This window comes from Lepisosteus oculatus, chromosome 16 (assembly GCF_040954835.1).
Source record: "Lepisosteus oculatus isolate fLepOcu1 chromosome 16, fLepOcu1.hap2, whole genome shotgun sequence".
Taxonomy (NCBI): domain Eukaryota; kingdom Metazoa; phylum Chordata; class Actinopteri; order Semionotiformes; family Lepisosteidae; genus Lepisosteus; species Lepisosteus oculatus.
This window is the reverse complement of record NC_090711.1, coordinates 12,753,187-12,771,285: the sequence shown is the minus strand read 5'-3', so window position 1 is coordinate 12,771,285 and position 18,099 is coordinate 12,753,187. Positions and strand designations below refer to the sequence as shown.

General features: G+C 44.0%; 1 protein-coding gene across 1 annotated transcript in view; it reads left to right on the top strand.

The window, feature by feature from the left end:
- The first annotated feature begins 2,197 nt into the window (after positions 1 to 2,197).
- jph2 (junctophilin 2) overlaps positions 2,198 to 18,099 on the top strand; it is a 47,249-nt gene continuing 31,347 nt past the window's right edge. Inside the window, exons 1-2 of the mRNA XM_006639466.3 lie at positions 2,198 to 3,302; positions 15,012 to 15,822. Coding sequence (XP_006639529.2) covers positions 2,924 to 3,302; positions 15,012 to 15,822 — 1,190 coding nt within the window. The 5' untranslated portion in view covers positions 2,198 to 2,923. The remainder of the gene's footprint in view (positions 3,303 to 15,011; positions 15,823 to 18,099) is intronic.

The window sequence follows — 18,099 nt, the reverse complement described above, 5'->3', positions numbered from 1 at the left end:
CCATCATTTTAATGGGAGTGTATATTTTAAAATGACAGACCATCACCTTATTTTCCACAATAATTTGATTACTTTTAGACAGTTATACAAAAGACGGGGTTGACTGTTATCTGCATTTTTCTCAGAAGCTTGTTTAAAATGGGGAAAAAGACCAGATCTACATATTTTAGGATTTTGTTTTCCATTTTGGGGATCAGAGTCCTAAAGGAATCTAGTTATGTAGGATTTGCAGCTTAAAACTTACATTTTTCTCACAGAACTACCTTTTCAATATGGAAGCACGTAAATCGTTCCAGAAAATAGTGAAGTTGTATGATGGAATCCAAAATCTGAGATTAAAAAATATCCTGTTGTTGTAAATTATTCCATGACAGATAACCCTCTGTGAGCAGCATTAGTTAATGTGTTGATATTCTGTAAATGCAACAGGTGTGATGAGTGTATTTAAAAAAAAAAACATGCAGTCAGTAACATGCAGTCAGTTACAACCCATGACTCTTACAACCCACTTGAGTGCAATATGTTTTGTGATGTGTTATAAATGTTACATGTTGTTATGTGTTATACCGTACATGTGCATTAGAGTGATGTGCAATGTTTTTCTTATTTTTTTGTAATAGAATAATGTGCAATGTTTTTCTTTCCTTCTCTTTTTTTGTTTGCATTCTATTTAAATGTACAGGAGTGCTGGGTGTCCATAACGCAATTTCCCTCAGGGGGCAATAAATCTGATCTTATCTTACAACCCTGGTTTTCTAAATTTAAATTTTATTGTATGGTTCATTGTACATGAACGAACCTCTTCCTTTTAGCGACCTTGCACTATATTTATAGTTCTATTCTTTGTCAAACAGTAGAAAAGGAGATAATACTGTATGTTTTCGCCTGGGAATATTTCGGTTTAATTACCTCTCAGCCGCACACCTGAGACATTCTTAATGTAAAGATAACCTTTTACCACTAGAGGGGGCCATCCGGTGTGCATTCCAAAATTATAAAGAGGATCACATTTAATAATTGAAACACAGCACTGGGAAAAATTAAAATTTTCAGTGAATGTGATAAAATCTGAAAGTAAAAAGCAAGTTTTAAAGGCATTTACAAACACAAGTCACATATCAATGAATAATCGGAAATTTCAACTACAGAGTTCTGCAATTTCAATTTAACTACTGATACTAATTATACTAATTCGGGAGCTCCCCCTCTATGAACACGCAATCAATTCTCTCCATGCCACGATTTCTCTCTGTGCAGTAGTTATATTACGATCTTAAAGATGGTCTTTGTCTAGGCTTCACGCCAAAAAAACAACGGAAGGAATGTAGATTACGTTGGAGCTGCAGAGCATCAAATTATTGAACGGTGACCAAACAGCCTCTCCACTTTTTTTTAACCACCAAGGGGCAGTTAGGAGAAGCAGTACAGCCCCTCCTGAAATTTACCTGGCCTGCTGGGGGGTCTTTTTCATTGAACATCACATGACGGCACACTAACTCTCAGGAAAATGCACAGGAAAACTGGAAGTCTTTTTCTTCTCATCTCTTTAAAAACTGCTTGCGACGAAAGAAGACAAAATTCTATTTTCAAGGTCTTAATTTCTTATCATATTCCCCGTGTAATGCCTTGGATAAAGTAATCACCTGTAAATAATGCAAATATGTGGTTTGAGCATAATAACGGCAATATCAGTAGCCTCAGTATCAGTGACCTACAGTAACTCAGGTATCAAGACCAGAAGATTATCGCTGAATGCATTCCGGTAAATTGTGCTTCCTTTGATAAAGAAACTACTGTATGTACATGTATTGTAACTCTCTCTTCATAGAGAAGAAACAAGAACGGAGTTTTCCGAATTCGACAGTACTTCTTAACCACATTTCGCTGCTCGATTCAGCTACAAAACCCAGGCAAAGCGATGAAGAGATTAAAAGGGATGATTTGCGACCAGTATTACTGAGAATGGACCACTTCGTCACAATTCTTCGACACTCCGATCGTCTTTACTTTTTGAAACAAGATCTTTTTGTCAGGATTTTTAGATTTATACTCCGCTCAGTGCGATACCCGCAAAACTACAATAGCATACTTTGCCACACAGGGAAAGAAAATGATGCACTTCTCCGCATAACGTGAGATGAACTGGAGAAAAACGCTGAAGGTACAGTACAATTACTACAGCAGCGATCTTGAAATGGGCACATCCGTGCCCAGCCCCTTCGTGACAAGCGTTCTGGCCCTCGCTTTAATAAGAGCCACGCAGCGGAGAAAGGATTGGGCATTATTTTTGGAACAGCGCGGGTAGCCGATAGCCTTGTTAGGTCTGAGTTAGGACGTTTCCAACATCCCTGGTCTGGGAGCGGAGAGAGCGACAGGGGGAGAGGAGCCAGGGAGAGAGGGCAGAGGGGCTTTTCTCAGCTTCTCCTTCAAAAAGATAATAATAATGCCCGCCAAATCGACCGAGAGATTAAAAACGGATCTCTGGAAAACCATGTAGCCGAGGTGGGGGGGAAAAAGTTGTTTTTACCTTTCGCAACAGAGATCGTCTCAAAACAAGAGTGGAAGCCTGCATCTTTCTTCAAGAGGCATGTTGTGTTCTCGACTGGCGAGCGACAACCGAGATGTGCTGAAGTTTTGCAGAACTTTGCAGCTCAAGAGCTAGCAATTATAAAAGTGGAGAAGAAGAACAAAACGCGTTCAAAACGGGCAGGTTTGGAATAAGTCAAGCTAATCTGTACGCGATGGTCTCCGAATACTTTGCTTTAGCTAAAAACATCTGATATTGTGCATCGCAAATGACTAAAGGTGTTTCAATAGTGCTGCAAGCGGATTCTATATACTGTGTCTTTTAATCACGCCGCATGTAAGCTTGCACATAAATGAATAACTGATTTAAATCACCGCAGTCAAACGTTTGGAAAGCATGAGCGGGGGTCGCTTTGAGTTCGACGACGGCGGAGCCTACTGCGGCGGCTGGGAAGGAGGCAAAGCTCACGGTCACGGTATCTGCACGGGTCCCAAAGGACAAGGGGAGTTCTCCGGCTCCTGGAACTACGGCTTCGAGGTGGTGGGCGTCTACACCTGGCCCAGTGGAAACACGTACGAGGGGTACTGGTCCCAGGGAAAGCGTCACGGCTTGGGCGTCGAAACCAAAGGGCGCTGGGTTTACAAAGGAGAGTGGACTCATGGTTTCAAAGGGCGGTACGGAACACGCCTGAGCCAGGGCAGCGGCGCAAAGTACGAGGGGACCTGGAATAACGGCCTGCAAGACGGATACGGGACGGAGACCTATGCTGATGGAGGTAAGATCGCTTTTCTGATTCCGGTGCTAAATGCTACAACTGTTTGCTTTTAGAGCAAAACCACATTTTGATCCTGGTCCTTGAGTAGGCAAGGTCCTCCATTTCTGGTGACACCTGTAGTGAGACTTCCCTGTAACACAGCAAGAGGCCCTTTTCACCTTTTTCAGATTATCCAGTACCGCACAGTAATTTACAGTACGTTACAAGAGCAGAGTGGTAAACCACCTGAGTAAATGTGGATGCCCTTTAATGACTCTTCTTAGTTGGAATTCATCATAGAGCTCACAAGTGCCCTGCTGGTGCCTAGCTGACACATTGTTGAAGATCTGCTTAACCACCAGAACCTGTTCACACTGTACACATGTGAGTAGATTGGAAGCAGTTAATCAAGTGTTATCAGGTGAGCGAATACGAGACATGAGAGGTCTATTGTTAAAGTTTCACATCACTCCACTTTCAAAAGATACTGAGAAAAAAAAAACCATCTACAGTATTTCCATTTGTTTTGATGTTGTTTCCCATGTTGACTGAGCCTTTTCAGATGTTTCAAAAATGAATCGCTTCCTCCAGGTCAGGGTTGTGGTGGAGCTAGAGTCTATCCCAGCAAGCAACGGGCACAAGGCTGGATACAACCTGGGCAGGATGCCAGTCCATTGCAGGGCACACAATTACACAACAACACACGCACACTCGCACTTAGACCAATGTTCCCAGAATCCAATTAACCTACCGTATGTTTTAAAACTTTGGTCTTTCTTTTTGGGAGAACATGCAAACATAGGGAGACCATACAGACTCCACACAGATAGCACCCCAGGTTCAGAATCGAACCCAGGACCTTAGCACTGCAAGGCAGCAATGCCAACCTCTAACCAGTGCACCACAGGGCCACCCTTCTGCTGCTTCTACTGGTTTAAAATAGCATTGAGATCTGGAGATTTTGACCGGGGAAGGTAAAGGTAGTCATTTTGACTATGGTTCCTAAGAGGTGTACAGTACTGCCGTAACAGCACATCAGAACTAATCAGCAACACTCAAAGTGGACATTTGCATCACCTGTACAGTATTATCAAACAACCTTTCATCTGTCCTTCATTAGAAGAAATCAGTCAGTCAAAAAGGTGAAAATAATATATTCATATTCCTCGTGTTCATAACTCTTTAAAATTCATACAGGTGATATCCAATGGATGTCATTGGCAATTATATTGGATATGCAGGGAAACATGAGACAGTTGTTCTTTATTATACGATATCAATGTTTTAGGATTTAGTATGAAGGGAGATTCAATAATTCTATGGAAACATCCAGGCACTGCCCGTGAGCATATTTCAGAATCTCCCTGGTGATAGTGTGTGGCACAGGATAGAGTTTCATCGACATTAATTCATCTCCCTTGTCAGGAGGAATTTCTCAGTTTCCCTTGTCTCCATTTCAAGGTCTTTCTGATATTTCTGGTTGTGTACAAAGTCTAATCGATAGCAGGACTGATGGCCTCTCAAAGTTCAGATTACTCACTGCACCATGTGGACTGCTGGTTTATCGTGTTGACATGAATCTGAAAACGTGGGTAAAGGGCTTGTGAGTAACAAGAGAAAGGCTTTTTCTGTGTGTGATTTAAGCTGACGAACAGGAGAAAGGAAAGAGAAACCCAGGGAAACCCAAAGGAGTTATAGCGTGAACAAGTACAGAACAAGCAACAGTGACAATAGTTTTTCCAGAATATACCTCTGCCTCCATTTTGTCAAATATGACTTTCGATTTCGATTCATATGTCTACGATTTTGACTCTTTGATGCTCTTTCATGTTTCCTTGTGACCTCTTTCCTTTTCACAGCTTTGGAAAAAACAAGAGCAGCAACAGAGGGCTTTATTGCTGAATTATTTATGCTTTGTGAGTGATTCTGTACTGGAGGGCCAGAATGACTACACAGCTAACACAACTTTGAAAGAATGTAATTGCGACTGCTCATTTAACTCATGTTTGTGCTTGTGCTATGCTAGGGAAGTCTCTTTTTAAGACAAATCGGTACATTTCTGAGGGAGTTGAGGAGGCTCAGACTGCACACTTACTACTGGTTTCCAAAAGGATCATTAATACACAAATGTCATGTTAACTTTTTTCACAGGACCCTGGTGACTTGGGAGTTACTGAAAGGCTCGGAAAAATGTTCCATGTCTTTCAAAAGGACTTCCTGTCTTGGGTCTTCAGTTTCTCATCTCAGGTTTTCACTTACAGTTAAAGGTTTTCCCTATTGCTACAGTTAAAAACAAAACCCAGTTTGGAAAAATGTTGATTGTAACATGAAAAAATAAAAGCATTGATAAACTGCGTGAAATAGCTTTTAATGTGTACCCGTCTTGTCTTGAAAGCTGAAATTGAAGGTTGAGATTTGAGTTTTTCAGATTATTTTAGGTTTGCATCTAATTTGCAGTAGTCTTTCACCAATGAAAATGGTGTTCTATCAATTTATGGTCATTTCTTTATTTAAAAAGAGGAAAAGTCATTTTAAAAGAAACCAAAGAAATACTAGCTTTAATTGTAAACCAGAGATGCAAATCTCTTGGAGACTTACCGACAATCTGGGAAATCTGGGAAAGAACATTCATAATTTATCCTTTTATGTCCAAAAGGTGACTTAAGCTTGAAATAATGAGACATGTATCTCCACATGTTGCTGCAGATGGTCACTGGGATTTTGCCCATTGCTAGGGCAACAAACTGGCCAAAGAATAGCAGAGGGGGTAGGCATGTTAGAAGTGACAATGATTAGTATTCTCTGTGAACTACAGCTTTGAATAGACTGTACTCATTGTGCCACACAAATCACCAGTGTGCTTTAAATACCCTGTTTTCCAAAGTTCAGGTGGTGTAGAATTTTTATTTTCCTCTTCCATTTTAACATAGATCTTTCAGGATACTATATAGTTTATGCTTCTTTTATTGTTTTTTCTTTTAGTGTATATTTATCTGAGCCTCTTCTCTCTAACCCTAACAACCACGAATGTGATCTTTAAGACGTTTGTACATTTCTAAGGTTACATGGCTGACTGAAAGGTACTGCATGAAATTCTCAGTTGAGCACTCCCATACTAAGTCTTCTGCTAAGTAAGAACTTTTTTTAGCTTACTACTTTCTTTACTACTTTTGAAAATCAGTCTTTGCTGGTAGTGGTCAATTCAATATTTTTTTCAGCTAGAAAAGTAGTGGTGCTACAGACATTTCCAACTGAAAGAAGAGATGAGGTATTAAAATAAAGAAAACACAGTCTGAAATCGGTCTCTAAGGATAAATAAAGAAGAGTAAAAAAAACACTGGTTAAAGATTCTAACGAGATGGTAAGACGTGCCTTTGAACGATGTGCACTTTCTGACACAAGTTCGCTCATTGCCAAAATCATCTTAGCTACCTTTTGCTCAGATAAATACATCTTCAATAAACCCGAAAGAGATATCATTCAAAATTAAGTGTACTATAGTAACCAGTATGTGCTGAAATGAATGCATCAGCCTATGACTTTGTTTCAAATATGGGGACCCAGTGCTCACTTACACAATCTTATAAGAACTACAGTAAGATCAAAACTTTCACTTCATCACATAAATATACAAAAGAAAAACCGCTTCCACACATGATTAGATCCAGCCAGCACTGTTCAGATAATAGGGAATCCTCCAATGCTGAATACAAGCATTTGCAATATTATGTATTCTAAAGCTGTATCAATGTGCAATCGATATCTTGGGCACTGTGACTTGACCGCATTGCTGGTTTATCTTTCCAGTGTTACTGGAGACGCTAAATACGAAAATTTCCACTGCCTCGCATAGCAGGGACAGTATTAATGTGCATAAAACCAACTGTAGCTAAACACTTTTTTACGTTTACTTAGCTGGGAAAGCCCTTGGAGAAAACATATCTAATTTCCAGCCCGGATGCTTCTTGGAAGAATTTCAGTGCCAGGTCTCACTGAGACACCAGAAGGTCAAACTCTGTGCCAAACATCATGCAGGGAGATCTGTTTCTGAACAGGAGCTACTTTGCAATGAGGAACTTACAGAAGAGTAGATGGGTGAATGCCATATTTGCATTTTATGGAGAGTAGAAGCTAGTGGAAAAAGGACAATGGCGCTGTACATATGGCTATAGAAACTCGAGAGTGGATTTTCAAGAATTAAAGAAAAAAATTATTATTATTATTATTTCCAAAAGATATATCTTTAAGATCCTTTCTAATCTTGATATTTATTTATGCATTAGTCTTAACTGTCACCCTTAAAATGTAAACATAAGTTTGATATAGATGTGTCCTGATGTACCAAGGTTGATAGTATCATTTTTAGAATCAATATATTTCTACATCTCCCAGTGTATATTAAACATTTCTGAAGACATTTCTGTTAAACACAGTACAAAATGTTAATCTAATCTAATTTTAGGCGAATTATAATTAATTATAATCTAAATCAAAGAAAAATGCTATAATTTTGTCTTAAAGGGAATAGATACTCACGATTTTCTTAATTTCTGGTAAGAGTATTCAATGCTTTTGAAGTGAGAGGAAACACCACAGAATAAGTAATTGCAAAATATATTCTTGAGCTACTTTGTGGATGCTTTTTTATACTGTTTAAATTCTTTCTTCCTGTCTACAGAATATACTTCACACAGGTCTTCTGAGCTGCAGAAAGCACTAGGGATAATTGTATAGAAGGCAATGTTATCCTGTCCTGCTTAACTTGGATCTGGCGAGCTGGACATCAGGCTCATACTGTATGTGCCTCAAGCCTAACCATGAACTACACAGCAACAATTTTGAGTTATAGGAATCAGTTCATGCTGCCTCCAGAAATACAGTATGTCATTACACACTAGTCATGTGTATTGTTCCTAAATTACACCAGCAATAAAGCTGGAGGATTAGAATGTTCACAGCAATATCCTGCTAATTATGGAACAGAATAGACTGTATAGTATAGTTTAACTTACTTCTGAATGGTGAAAATGTTTACATTTGTTATCCTTTTTAAGACTAACAAAAAAAAGATATATACAACTTCTGTCTTTGAATCTTGCCAGGGGAGACATTCAACTTTTAATGGAGAAAAAATATTACTCATTTATCATTTAAGGTAGCATTTGGTCATGATGAGGATTCTCTAAGCTTTTAAAATATGTGTACTTTTATATACTTTATATACTTATATAAAACTTTACTTTTATATATTTTAAAGTATATTGCAGAAAACTGCCTAGATAAAAATATAACCCATCTGACAGTCACTAATTCTAAACCCACATTTGATGCTAGATTAATAAAATCAGGCCAAGGGTCTTGTGAATCCCTGGTTTCACACACACACCTTAGTGCCTACAGTTCCACCCAACACACACACACCTTACTGCCTACAGTTCCACCCAACACACACACACACCTTAGTGCCTACAGTTCCACCCAACACACACACACCTTACTGCCTACAGTTCCACCCAACACACACACACCTTACTGCCTACAGTTCCACCCAACACACACACACCTTACTGCCTACAGTTCCACCCAACACACACACACACACACACACACACACACCTTACTGCCTACAGTTCCACCACACACAGACACACCTTACTGCCTACAGTTCCACCCAACACACACACACACACCTTACTGCCTACAGTTCCACCACACACACACACCTTACTGCCTACAGTTCCACCCCACACACACACACCTTACTGCCTACAGTTCCACACCACACACACACACACCTTACTGCCTACAGTTCCACACCACACACACACACACACCTTACTGCCTACAGTTCCACACCACACACACACACCTTACTGCCTACAGTTCCACACCACACACACACACCTTACTGCCTACAGTTCCACCCCACACACACACACCTTACTGCCTACAGTTCCACACCACACACACACACCTTAGTGCCTACAGTTCCACCCCACACACACACACCTTACTGCCTACAGTTCCACCCCACACACACACACCTTACTGCCTACAGTTCCACCACACACACACACCTTACTGCCTACAGTTCCACACCACACACACACACCTTACTGCCTACAGTTCCACCACACACACACACACCTTACTGCCTACAGTTCCACACCACACACACACACCTTAGTGCCTACAGTTCCACCCCACACACACACACCTTACTGCCTACAGTTCCACCCCACACACACACACCTTACTGCCTACAGTTCCACCACACACACACACCTTACTGCCTACAGTTCCACACCACACACACACACCTTACTGCCTACAGTTCCACCACACACACACACACCTTACTGCCTACAGTTCCACCCCCCACACACACACCTTACTGCCTACAGTTCCACCCCACACACACACACCTTACTGCCTACAGTTCCACCCCACACACACACATTACTGCCTACAGTTCCACCCCACACACACACACCTTACTGCCTACAGTTCCACCACACACACACACACCTTACTGCCTACAGTTCCACACCACACACACACACACACCTTACTGCCTACAGTTCCACCCCACACACACACACCTTACTGCCTACAGTTCCACACCACACACACACACCTTACTGCCTACAGTTCCACCACACACACACACACCTTACTGCCTACAGTTCCACCACACACACACCTTACTGCCTACAGTTCCACCCCACACACACACCTTACTGCCTACAGTTCCACCACACACACACACACCTTACTGCCTACAGTTCCACCCCATACACACACACCTTACTGCCTACAGTTCCACCCCACACACACACCTTACTGCCTACAGTTCCACCCCACACACACACACCTTACTGCCTACAGTTCCACACCACACACACACACCTTACTGCCTACAGTTCCACCCCACACACACACACACACCTTACTGCCTACAGTTCCACCCCACACACACACACCTTACTGCCTACAGTTCCACCCCCCACACACACACCTTACTGCCTACAGTTCCACCCCACACACACACACCTTACTGCCTACAGTTCCACCCCATACACACACACCTTACTGCCTACAGTTCCACCCAACACACACACACACCTTACTGCCTACAGTTCCACACCACACACACACACCTTACTGCCTACAGTTCCACCCCACACACACACACACACACCTTACTGCCTACAGTTCCACCCCACACACACACACCTTACTGCCTACAGTTCCACCACACACACACACCTTACTGCCTACAGTTCCACCACACACACACACCTTACTGCCTACAGTTCTACCCCCCACACACACACCTTACTGCCTACAGTTCCACCCCACACACACACACCTTACTGCCTACAGTTCCACCCCACACACACACATTACTGCCTACAGTTCCACCCCACACACACACACCTTACTGCCTACAGTTCCACCACACACACACACACCTTACTGCCTACAGTTCCACACCACACACACACACACACCTTACTGCCTACAGTTCCACCACACACACACACCTTACTGCCTACAGTTCCACCACACACACACCTTACTGCCTACAGTTCCACCCCACACACACACCTTACTGCCTACAGTTCCACCCAACACACACACACACACCTTACTGCCTACAGTTCCACCACACACACACACCTTACTGCCTACAGTTCCACCACACACACACACACCTTACTGCCTACAGTTCCACCACACACACACACACCTTACTGCCTACAGTTCCACCACACACACACCTTACTGCCTACAGTTCCACCCCACACACACACCTTACTGCCTACAGTTCCACCACACACACACACACCTTACTGCCTACAGTTCCACCCCACACACACACCTTACTGCCTACAGTTCCACCCCACACACACACACCTTACTGCCTACAGTTCCACACCACACACACACACCTTACTGCCTACAGTTCCACCCCACACACACACACCTTACTGCCTACAGTTCCACACCACACACACACACATCTTACTGCCTACAGTTCCACCCCACACACACACCTTACTGCCTACAGTTCCACCTAACACACACACACCTTACTGCCTACAGTTCCACCCCACACACACACACACCTTACTGCCTACAGTTCCACCCCACACACACACACCTTACTGCCTACAGTTCCACCCCACACACACACCTTACTGCCTACAGTTCCACACCACACACACACACACACCTTACTGCCTACAGTTCCACCCCACACACACACACCTTACTGCCTACAGTTCCACCACACACACACACACCTTACTGCCTACAGTTCCACCCCCCCCACACACACACACCTTACTGCCTACAGTTCCACACCACACACACACACCTTACTGCCTACAGTTCCACCACACACACACACCTTACTGCCTACAGTTCCACACCACACACACACACCTTACTGCCTACAGTTCCACCACACACACACACACCTTACTGCCTACAGTTCCACCCCACACACACACACCTTACTGCCTACAGTTCCACCACACACACACACACCTTACTGCCTACAGTTCCACCCCACACACACACCTTACTGCCTACAGTTCCACCCCACACAGACACACCTTACTGCCTACAGTTCCACCACACACACACACACACCTTACTGCCTACAGTTCCAACCCACACACACACACCTTACTGCCTACAGTTCCACACCACACACACACACCTTACTGCCTACAGTTCCACCCCACACACACACACCTTACTGCCTACAGTTCCACCACACACACACCTTACTGCCTACAGTTCCACCCCACACACACACCTTACTGCCTACAGTTCCACCACACACACACACACCTTAGTGCCTACAGTTCCACCCCATACACACACACCTTACTGCCTACAGTTCCACCCCATACACACACACCTTACTGCCTACAGTTCCACCCCACACACACACCTTACTGCCTACAGTTCCACCCCACACACACACACCTTCCTGCCTACAGTTCCACACCACACACACACACCTTACTGCCTACAGTTCCACCACACACACACACCTTACTGCCTACAGTTCCACCCCACACACACACACCTTACTGCCTACAGTTCCACCCCACACACACACACCTTACTGCCTACAGTTCCACCCCACACACACACACCTTACTGCCTACAGTTCCACCCAACACACACACACACCTTACTGCCTACAGTTCCACCCCACACACACACACACCTTACTGCCTACAGTTCCACCCCACACACACACACACCTTACTGCCTACAGTTCCACCCCACACACACACACACCTTAATGCCTACAGTTCCACCCCACACACACACACACACACCTTAATGCCTACAGTTCCACACCACACACACACCTTACTGTCTACACTTCCACCCCACACACACACCTTACTGCCTACAGTTCCACACCACACACACACACACCTTACTGCCTACAGTTCCACACCACACACACACCTTACTGCCTACACTTCCACCCCACACACACACACCTTACTGCCTACAGTTCCACCCAACACACACACACACCTTACTGCCTACAGTTCCACACCACACACACACACCTTACTGCCTACAGTTCCACCCAACACACACACACACCTTACTGCCTACAGTTCCACACCACACACACACAGCTTACTTCCTTCATCTGTGGATGAATTTCTGAATTTATATTTATATTGAAAAACCTGGAGGTGATATTTGATCCAGGCTTGACATTGAACCCACATGTGTAAAATTTTGTAAGTTCATCATTCTTCTCTGAAATATCAGCAGACTCTGTCCTATGTTGTCTCTGGCAGTAGCTGAAAATCCGGTCAACATATTTGACTTCTCCGGAAGTCCTATTCATTGGGCTACCTCAATCCATGCTGAACAAACTTCTGTACGTCTAGAATTTGGCCACCAGAATCCTGTTCAGATCATGTGTGAGTGATGGCATTACTCCTGTCCTGGAGTCCTTGCACTGGTTTCCTGTCAGGTTTTGTATTGACTTCAAAATCCTCATGCTCCCTTACAGTACGTTCTGCTTTCAGTTCCAGTTGAAAATACCAGAGCCCTTAAAACTGCTGTAGTGACTGTCTTTACTTGGTTCCAGGCTCTGTTAGTCAAAAATTGTTTAATGTTTTGAAAGGTTATAAGGGTTTCTTGACAACGTTGTGTGAAGCTATGAAGGTCAAATTGTCCTATACAGTAAGTCCCAATATTGAAAACAGGTAAATATGTAGTTTGTTGTTTACCTGAGTACAGTCCTGTACCAATGTGCTGTTATCCCCCTTTATAATGCTCCCTGCTCACACTGATTTAAAGACCAGATGTGTTAATATAGATTGTATTTGTAAAACAATTACAGTACATATACTGCATTGGAGACCTTGTGGGCATGCAGCATACAGTACATCTAATTACAGGCTATAAAATGGCTCTCTTGTGTTATTAGTTTTGTACTTTGAAGTTTTATGATCTCAAAATGGGTCTTAGGGGGTTTGAAGTGATCCACAAGCCTGCAGGCGTTGTAGCCAACTTGTAATCATCAGATCCCCATAACTTTGACCAAGCATTTTCAAATTAAGACGTATGCTGTCCAATAAACTGTGGGTTGTAGAACGTCCAGCTCAAGGTGGAGAAGTTTTCTTTCTAACTGATCTTGAAAGGAGAGAGTTATTTGAGATGAAAGTACTTCTTGTCTCCAGAAATGGATGCATTTTCTAAATTAAATTAATTAAATAATTAAGCAAAATCTTTCTTGAGCTCCTCTGGGGTGGATATGAGGTTCTTTTTGATAGTTGGGGACAGTCAGGCAATACTCTGCTCTCCTCCTCACTGATAGCTGATGTGTGGTGAGCGTTCTGGCGCACTATGGCTGCCGTTGCATCATCCAGGTGGGGCTGCACATTGGTGGTGGTGGTGGGGAGTCCCCATTATCTGTAAAACGCTTTGAGTGGAGTATCCAGAAAAGCGCTATATAAATGTAAGCAATTATTATTATTATCATTAGGATCTGCGAAATCTGCGTTTCACAATTAATGGAGCATTTTTGTGCCATAGTTTATATAGCCTCTGAGATGTACCAGCTTAAATAATTGATGTGATGGCACTATTTTTGTTTGAGTATTAGGTCAAACCGCAATTTGCATTTCGTCCCTTTGGTGTACTAACATTAAATAGGCCATAATAGAGTGTATTTCTTCATTTGATAAAGTCCACATCTTGGAGGCTGCTTTCTTACTCAGGGGCTCTCTAGAAACAATATTTTCGCATACGGGAACAATGGCATTTCGCTTTGTCACGAGTCGTGCCACCACATCTTTGCCCTTGTTAATTTCAAAAGGAGAAGTCACATTCTGAGGCAAGGTGGTGCCTTCTCTTTTTCGTGTTACACATGGTCTTGGCTCCGTTCTTGCGTTGCCGCCAAGAACTTGGAAGATTCATACGAGTCTGGAGAGTTTTCCTCTTGTGACCGACGTCATTGACAAAGAAATCCACAGTCCTTTGCGCTGTACCCAAAGTATTTCAGTGTTAATTATTGCCATGTACCAGCATGGTTGGAATTTATCACACAGTAAATTACTGCAATGAACTCAAGTCCAGATTCTTAGCCGTGATATCTGTATAGACTGTAACTGATACCTGTTACTCTGCACGCATGTGCAATGCCATTATATTCCTCTGGGTCTCTTTCAGGCACTTACCAAGGACAGTTCACGGGCGGCATGCGCCACGGTTACGGGGTGCGCCAGAGCGTCCCCTACGGGATGGCGGCGGTGGTGCGCTCTCCCCTGCGCACCTCCCTCACCTCCCTGCGCAGCGAGCACAGCAACGGCACCCTGCTGCAGCAGGACGTCCCGCTCATCACCGCCACCAACGCGGCCGGCCAGGAGACGCCCCTGAGCCCACCCTCGGCCAACCCCACCCGCGGCGGCTTCGCCCTGACGCTCCACGTGGACCCCGAGGCCCCCAAGCCCAAGAAGAAGGGCCTGTTCCGCCGGGGCTCCCTGCTGGGCAAGCTGAAGAAGTCGGAGTCGCGCGCCTCCCTGTCCAGCCAGAAGAGCAAGGTGAGCTTCCTCAAGAGCGAGTCGGGCCTGAGCTCGGCGGCCAGCGACGCCAACTCCACCCTCAGCCTGGGGGAGGAGACGGAGGGGGGCGAGGACTTCCCGCCGGTGGAGTCCGACATCGACGCCACCACCACCGAGACGTACATGGGCGAGTGGAAGAACGACAAGCGCTCGGGCTACGGCGTGAGCGAGCGCTCCAGCGGCCTGAAGTACGAGGGCGAGTGGCTGGACAACCAGCGGCACGGCTACGGCTGCACCACCTTCCCCGAGGGCCGGAAGGAGGAGGGCAAGTACAGGAACAACATGCTGGTGAAGGGCATGAAGAAGCGGGTGATCCCCCTCAAGAGCAGCAAGATCCGGCAGAAGGTGGACCGCAGCGTGGAGGGCGCGCAGAGGGCGGCCGCTATCGCCAAGCAGAAGGCAGAGATCGCCGCCTCCAGGTGAGTGGGGCCTCGAGAAGCCGGGGGGGGGTGGTTGAGTGCAGAAATGCGAGCTTGGCTCGGCTCCAGGGTTTCCGTGCAGCGGAGCAGCAGATTTCTGGGACAAAGGATTTTGTGTGACGCTGGAGAGGAGGATGGAGCTCCAGAACAACGATCGCTTAATGGAAGTCTCTAGCTCCCGGCCTACAGGCACAGACGCCAGTTGCTCTGGCGACACGCAGAGCCATAGAAACAAGGGGAACCACGGAGAAATCCGGGACCGAGGTGATCCCTTGAACCTGCGGTGCAGCAGCCAGACTGTAAATATACCGCATGGACTGAAACAAAGTGTTTCTTTATTGAACGTGCTGGCAAAGTCCGAACAGTAGTTGCTCTCACATGTTTGGAACAGCACCGTTCTTTATCTGACTCCTCGGCGTCCTGTCATACATAAATATCCAGTTCTGTTTATTCCAAATTCAGCCTTCTTCTAACTCATGCAGAGTCCAGGTCGACCCCATATTTAGAGCTAGCTTGAACGTGCATCTTCTGGTAGCAGAAGTTTCCTAGTGAGCAGAATTTGATCCATCTATATGAATATTAATTTGTTTCGACCAACATTGGACTGACATTTGACAATGCTAGAAAACTAAACAAACCTCTAATTCTGCTTTGTGTATAAAAGTGCAAAATCAGCAGCCATGGGCTCATCGGTGTGTTTAGCTGTTCCTTGACCAAAGAAATGGGCTTATATACTGTATGTACCTTTCAGATGTTTTTTTATCAGATACTGCTCTCCCAGAAAAATAGTAGAATATTATTAATTTAAATTATTTGACGTAATACATTTTAATAGCATTAACATATCGACTCTGCAGCCACTGTGGGGTGAGGTGCACCAAGATGACTGGCTTCATCTGCACAATGCAAACCAAAGGGAAAAACAACAAAATCAATAACTTCCTTAGGTAGAACAGAAAAAAAATACATGCTAATAATTAGTCCCTTTCTTAAACGAAGCAGACATTTTCAGTTGACTAGTTCATTCAAAGTGCTGTGTATTGAGACACCCCCTGCCTGGCAATCACAATACAGGTCTTGCTTACAATTCTGGCTCATGGTAATGAAATTTCACTTTGATTAATCAGATAACAAAATACTTTTTTTCTGTCAGAAAATAAGGCCATAAACAAAACTGGTTAGAAATGAACTTGCAGGATCACTTATTTCTAAATAAAGCTAAATAATAATTAATAACTACGTATTAAATATTAACCGTGGTATTAGATTATACAACTTTCTTCTAATCTCCAGTTTCCTGAATAACCCCCAGGGTGTAGACTAGGCAAGTGTCTCAAGTTTTAGGTACTGTATCTGTGCTCTTTTCTGTCTGTTGGCTGACCTTGTTCTTGCTTGAGAGCAGCACCAGACCTGTGTAGAATCCAGGAATCACTTAGCCCTACTGCTACACACAGCACCTAATGCTTACGGACTGAGTATTCGCAAAAGGATTAACTGCGTCTTTGTGTTCACATCCTCACAGGCTGGTTGTAGAATTAGTCCACTCACCCTCTGCCCTAATACCCCTGATTGACAGCTTCTACAGTGTGTATGACGATGTGGTCACATCTGCAAAGTGGAAGCTGTTTGATCTGTTGAGTTCAGTCGTTATTGTGAAAGGAAAGTATTGGTTTGACTTTTGATTCCCTATACTGTATACACTTAAGAAGTTTTGTGTCCCCCCACTGCATGTTCCTCTTAAATAACAGCTTTTCAGAAAATTAAACTAATGCTAATTTCAATATTTTATATGGCTGCAGCGCTGAAGGAAATTTCCTCTCTTGGTAATGGAAACTAAGTATTATTCCAGACTGACTACACCACCTTGCAAAGAGAGTTTAATTCATAGCAGATTCAAGTCAGTTAGGAACTGGAAAATATGACTTTTATAGACTTTACACTTCTTCCATTGTTTTAATTTTTTTCCCCTGATCAACATGGCCATGAAAAACTGCTGAAACATAAAGACCACAAAATAGTAGATCTATGCCAAAAGCACAGGCACCCTGAATTGTGCAAGAAGGTGCAGCAGTTTTAAGAGAGATAAGATCACTTCATTGGCCATATACAATTTCTTGTATTAGGAATTGGTCTTTTCGCATACCCCAGCTTGCTCTCCATGAGACACACAGACAGGGAGAGGGAAGCTTGGGGTCAGAGCGCAGGGTCAGCCATTTATATGGCACCCCTGGAGCAGTTGGGGTTAAGGGACTTGCTCAGGGTCCCAACGGAGTAGGA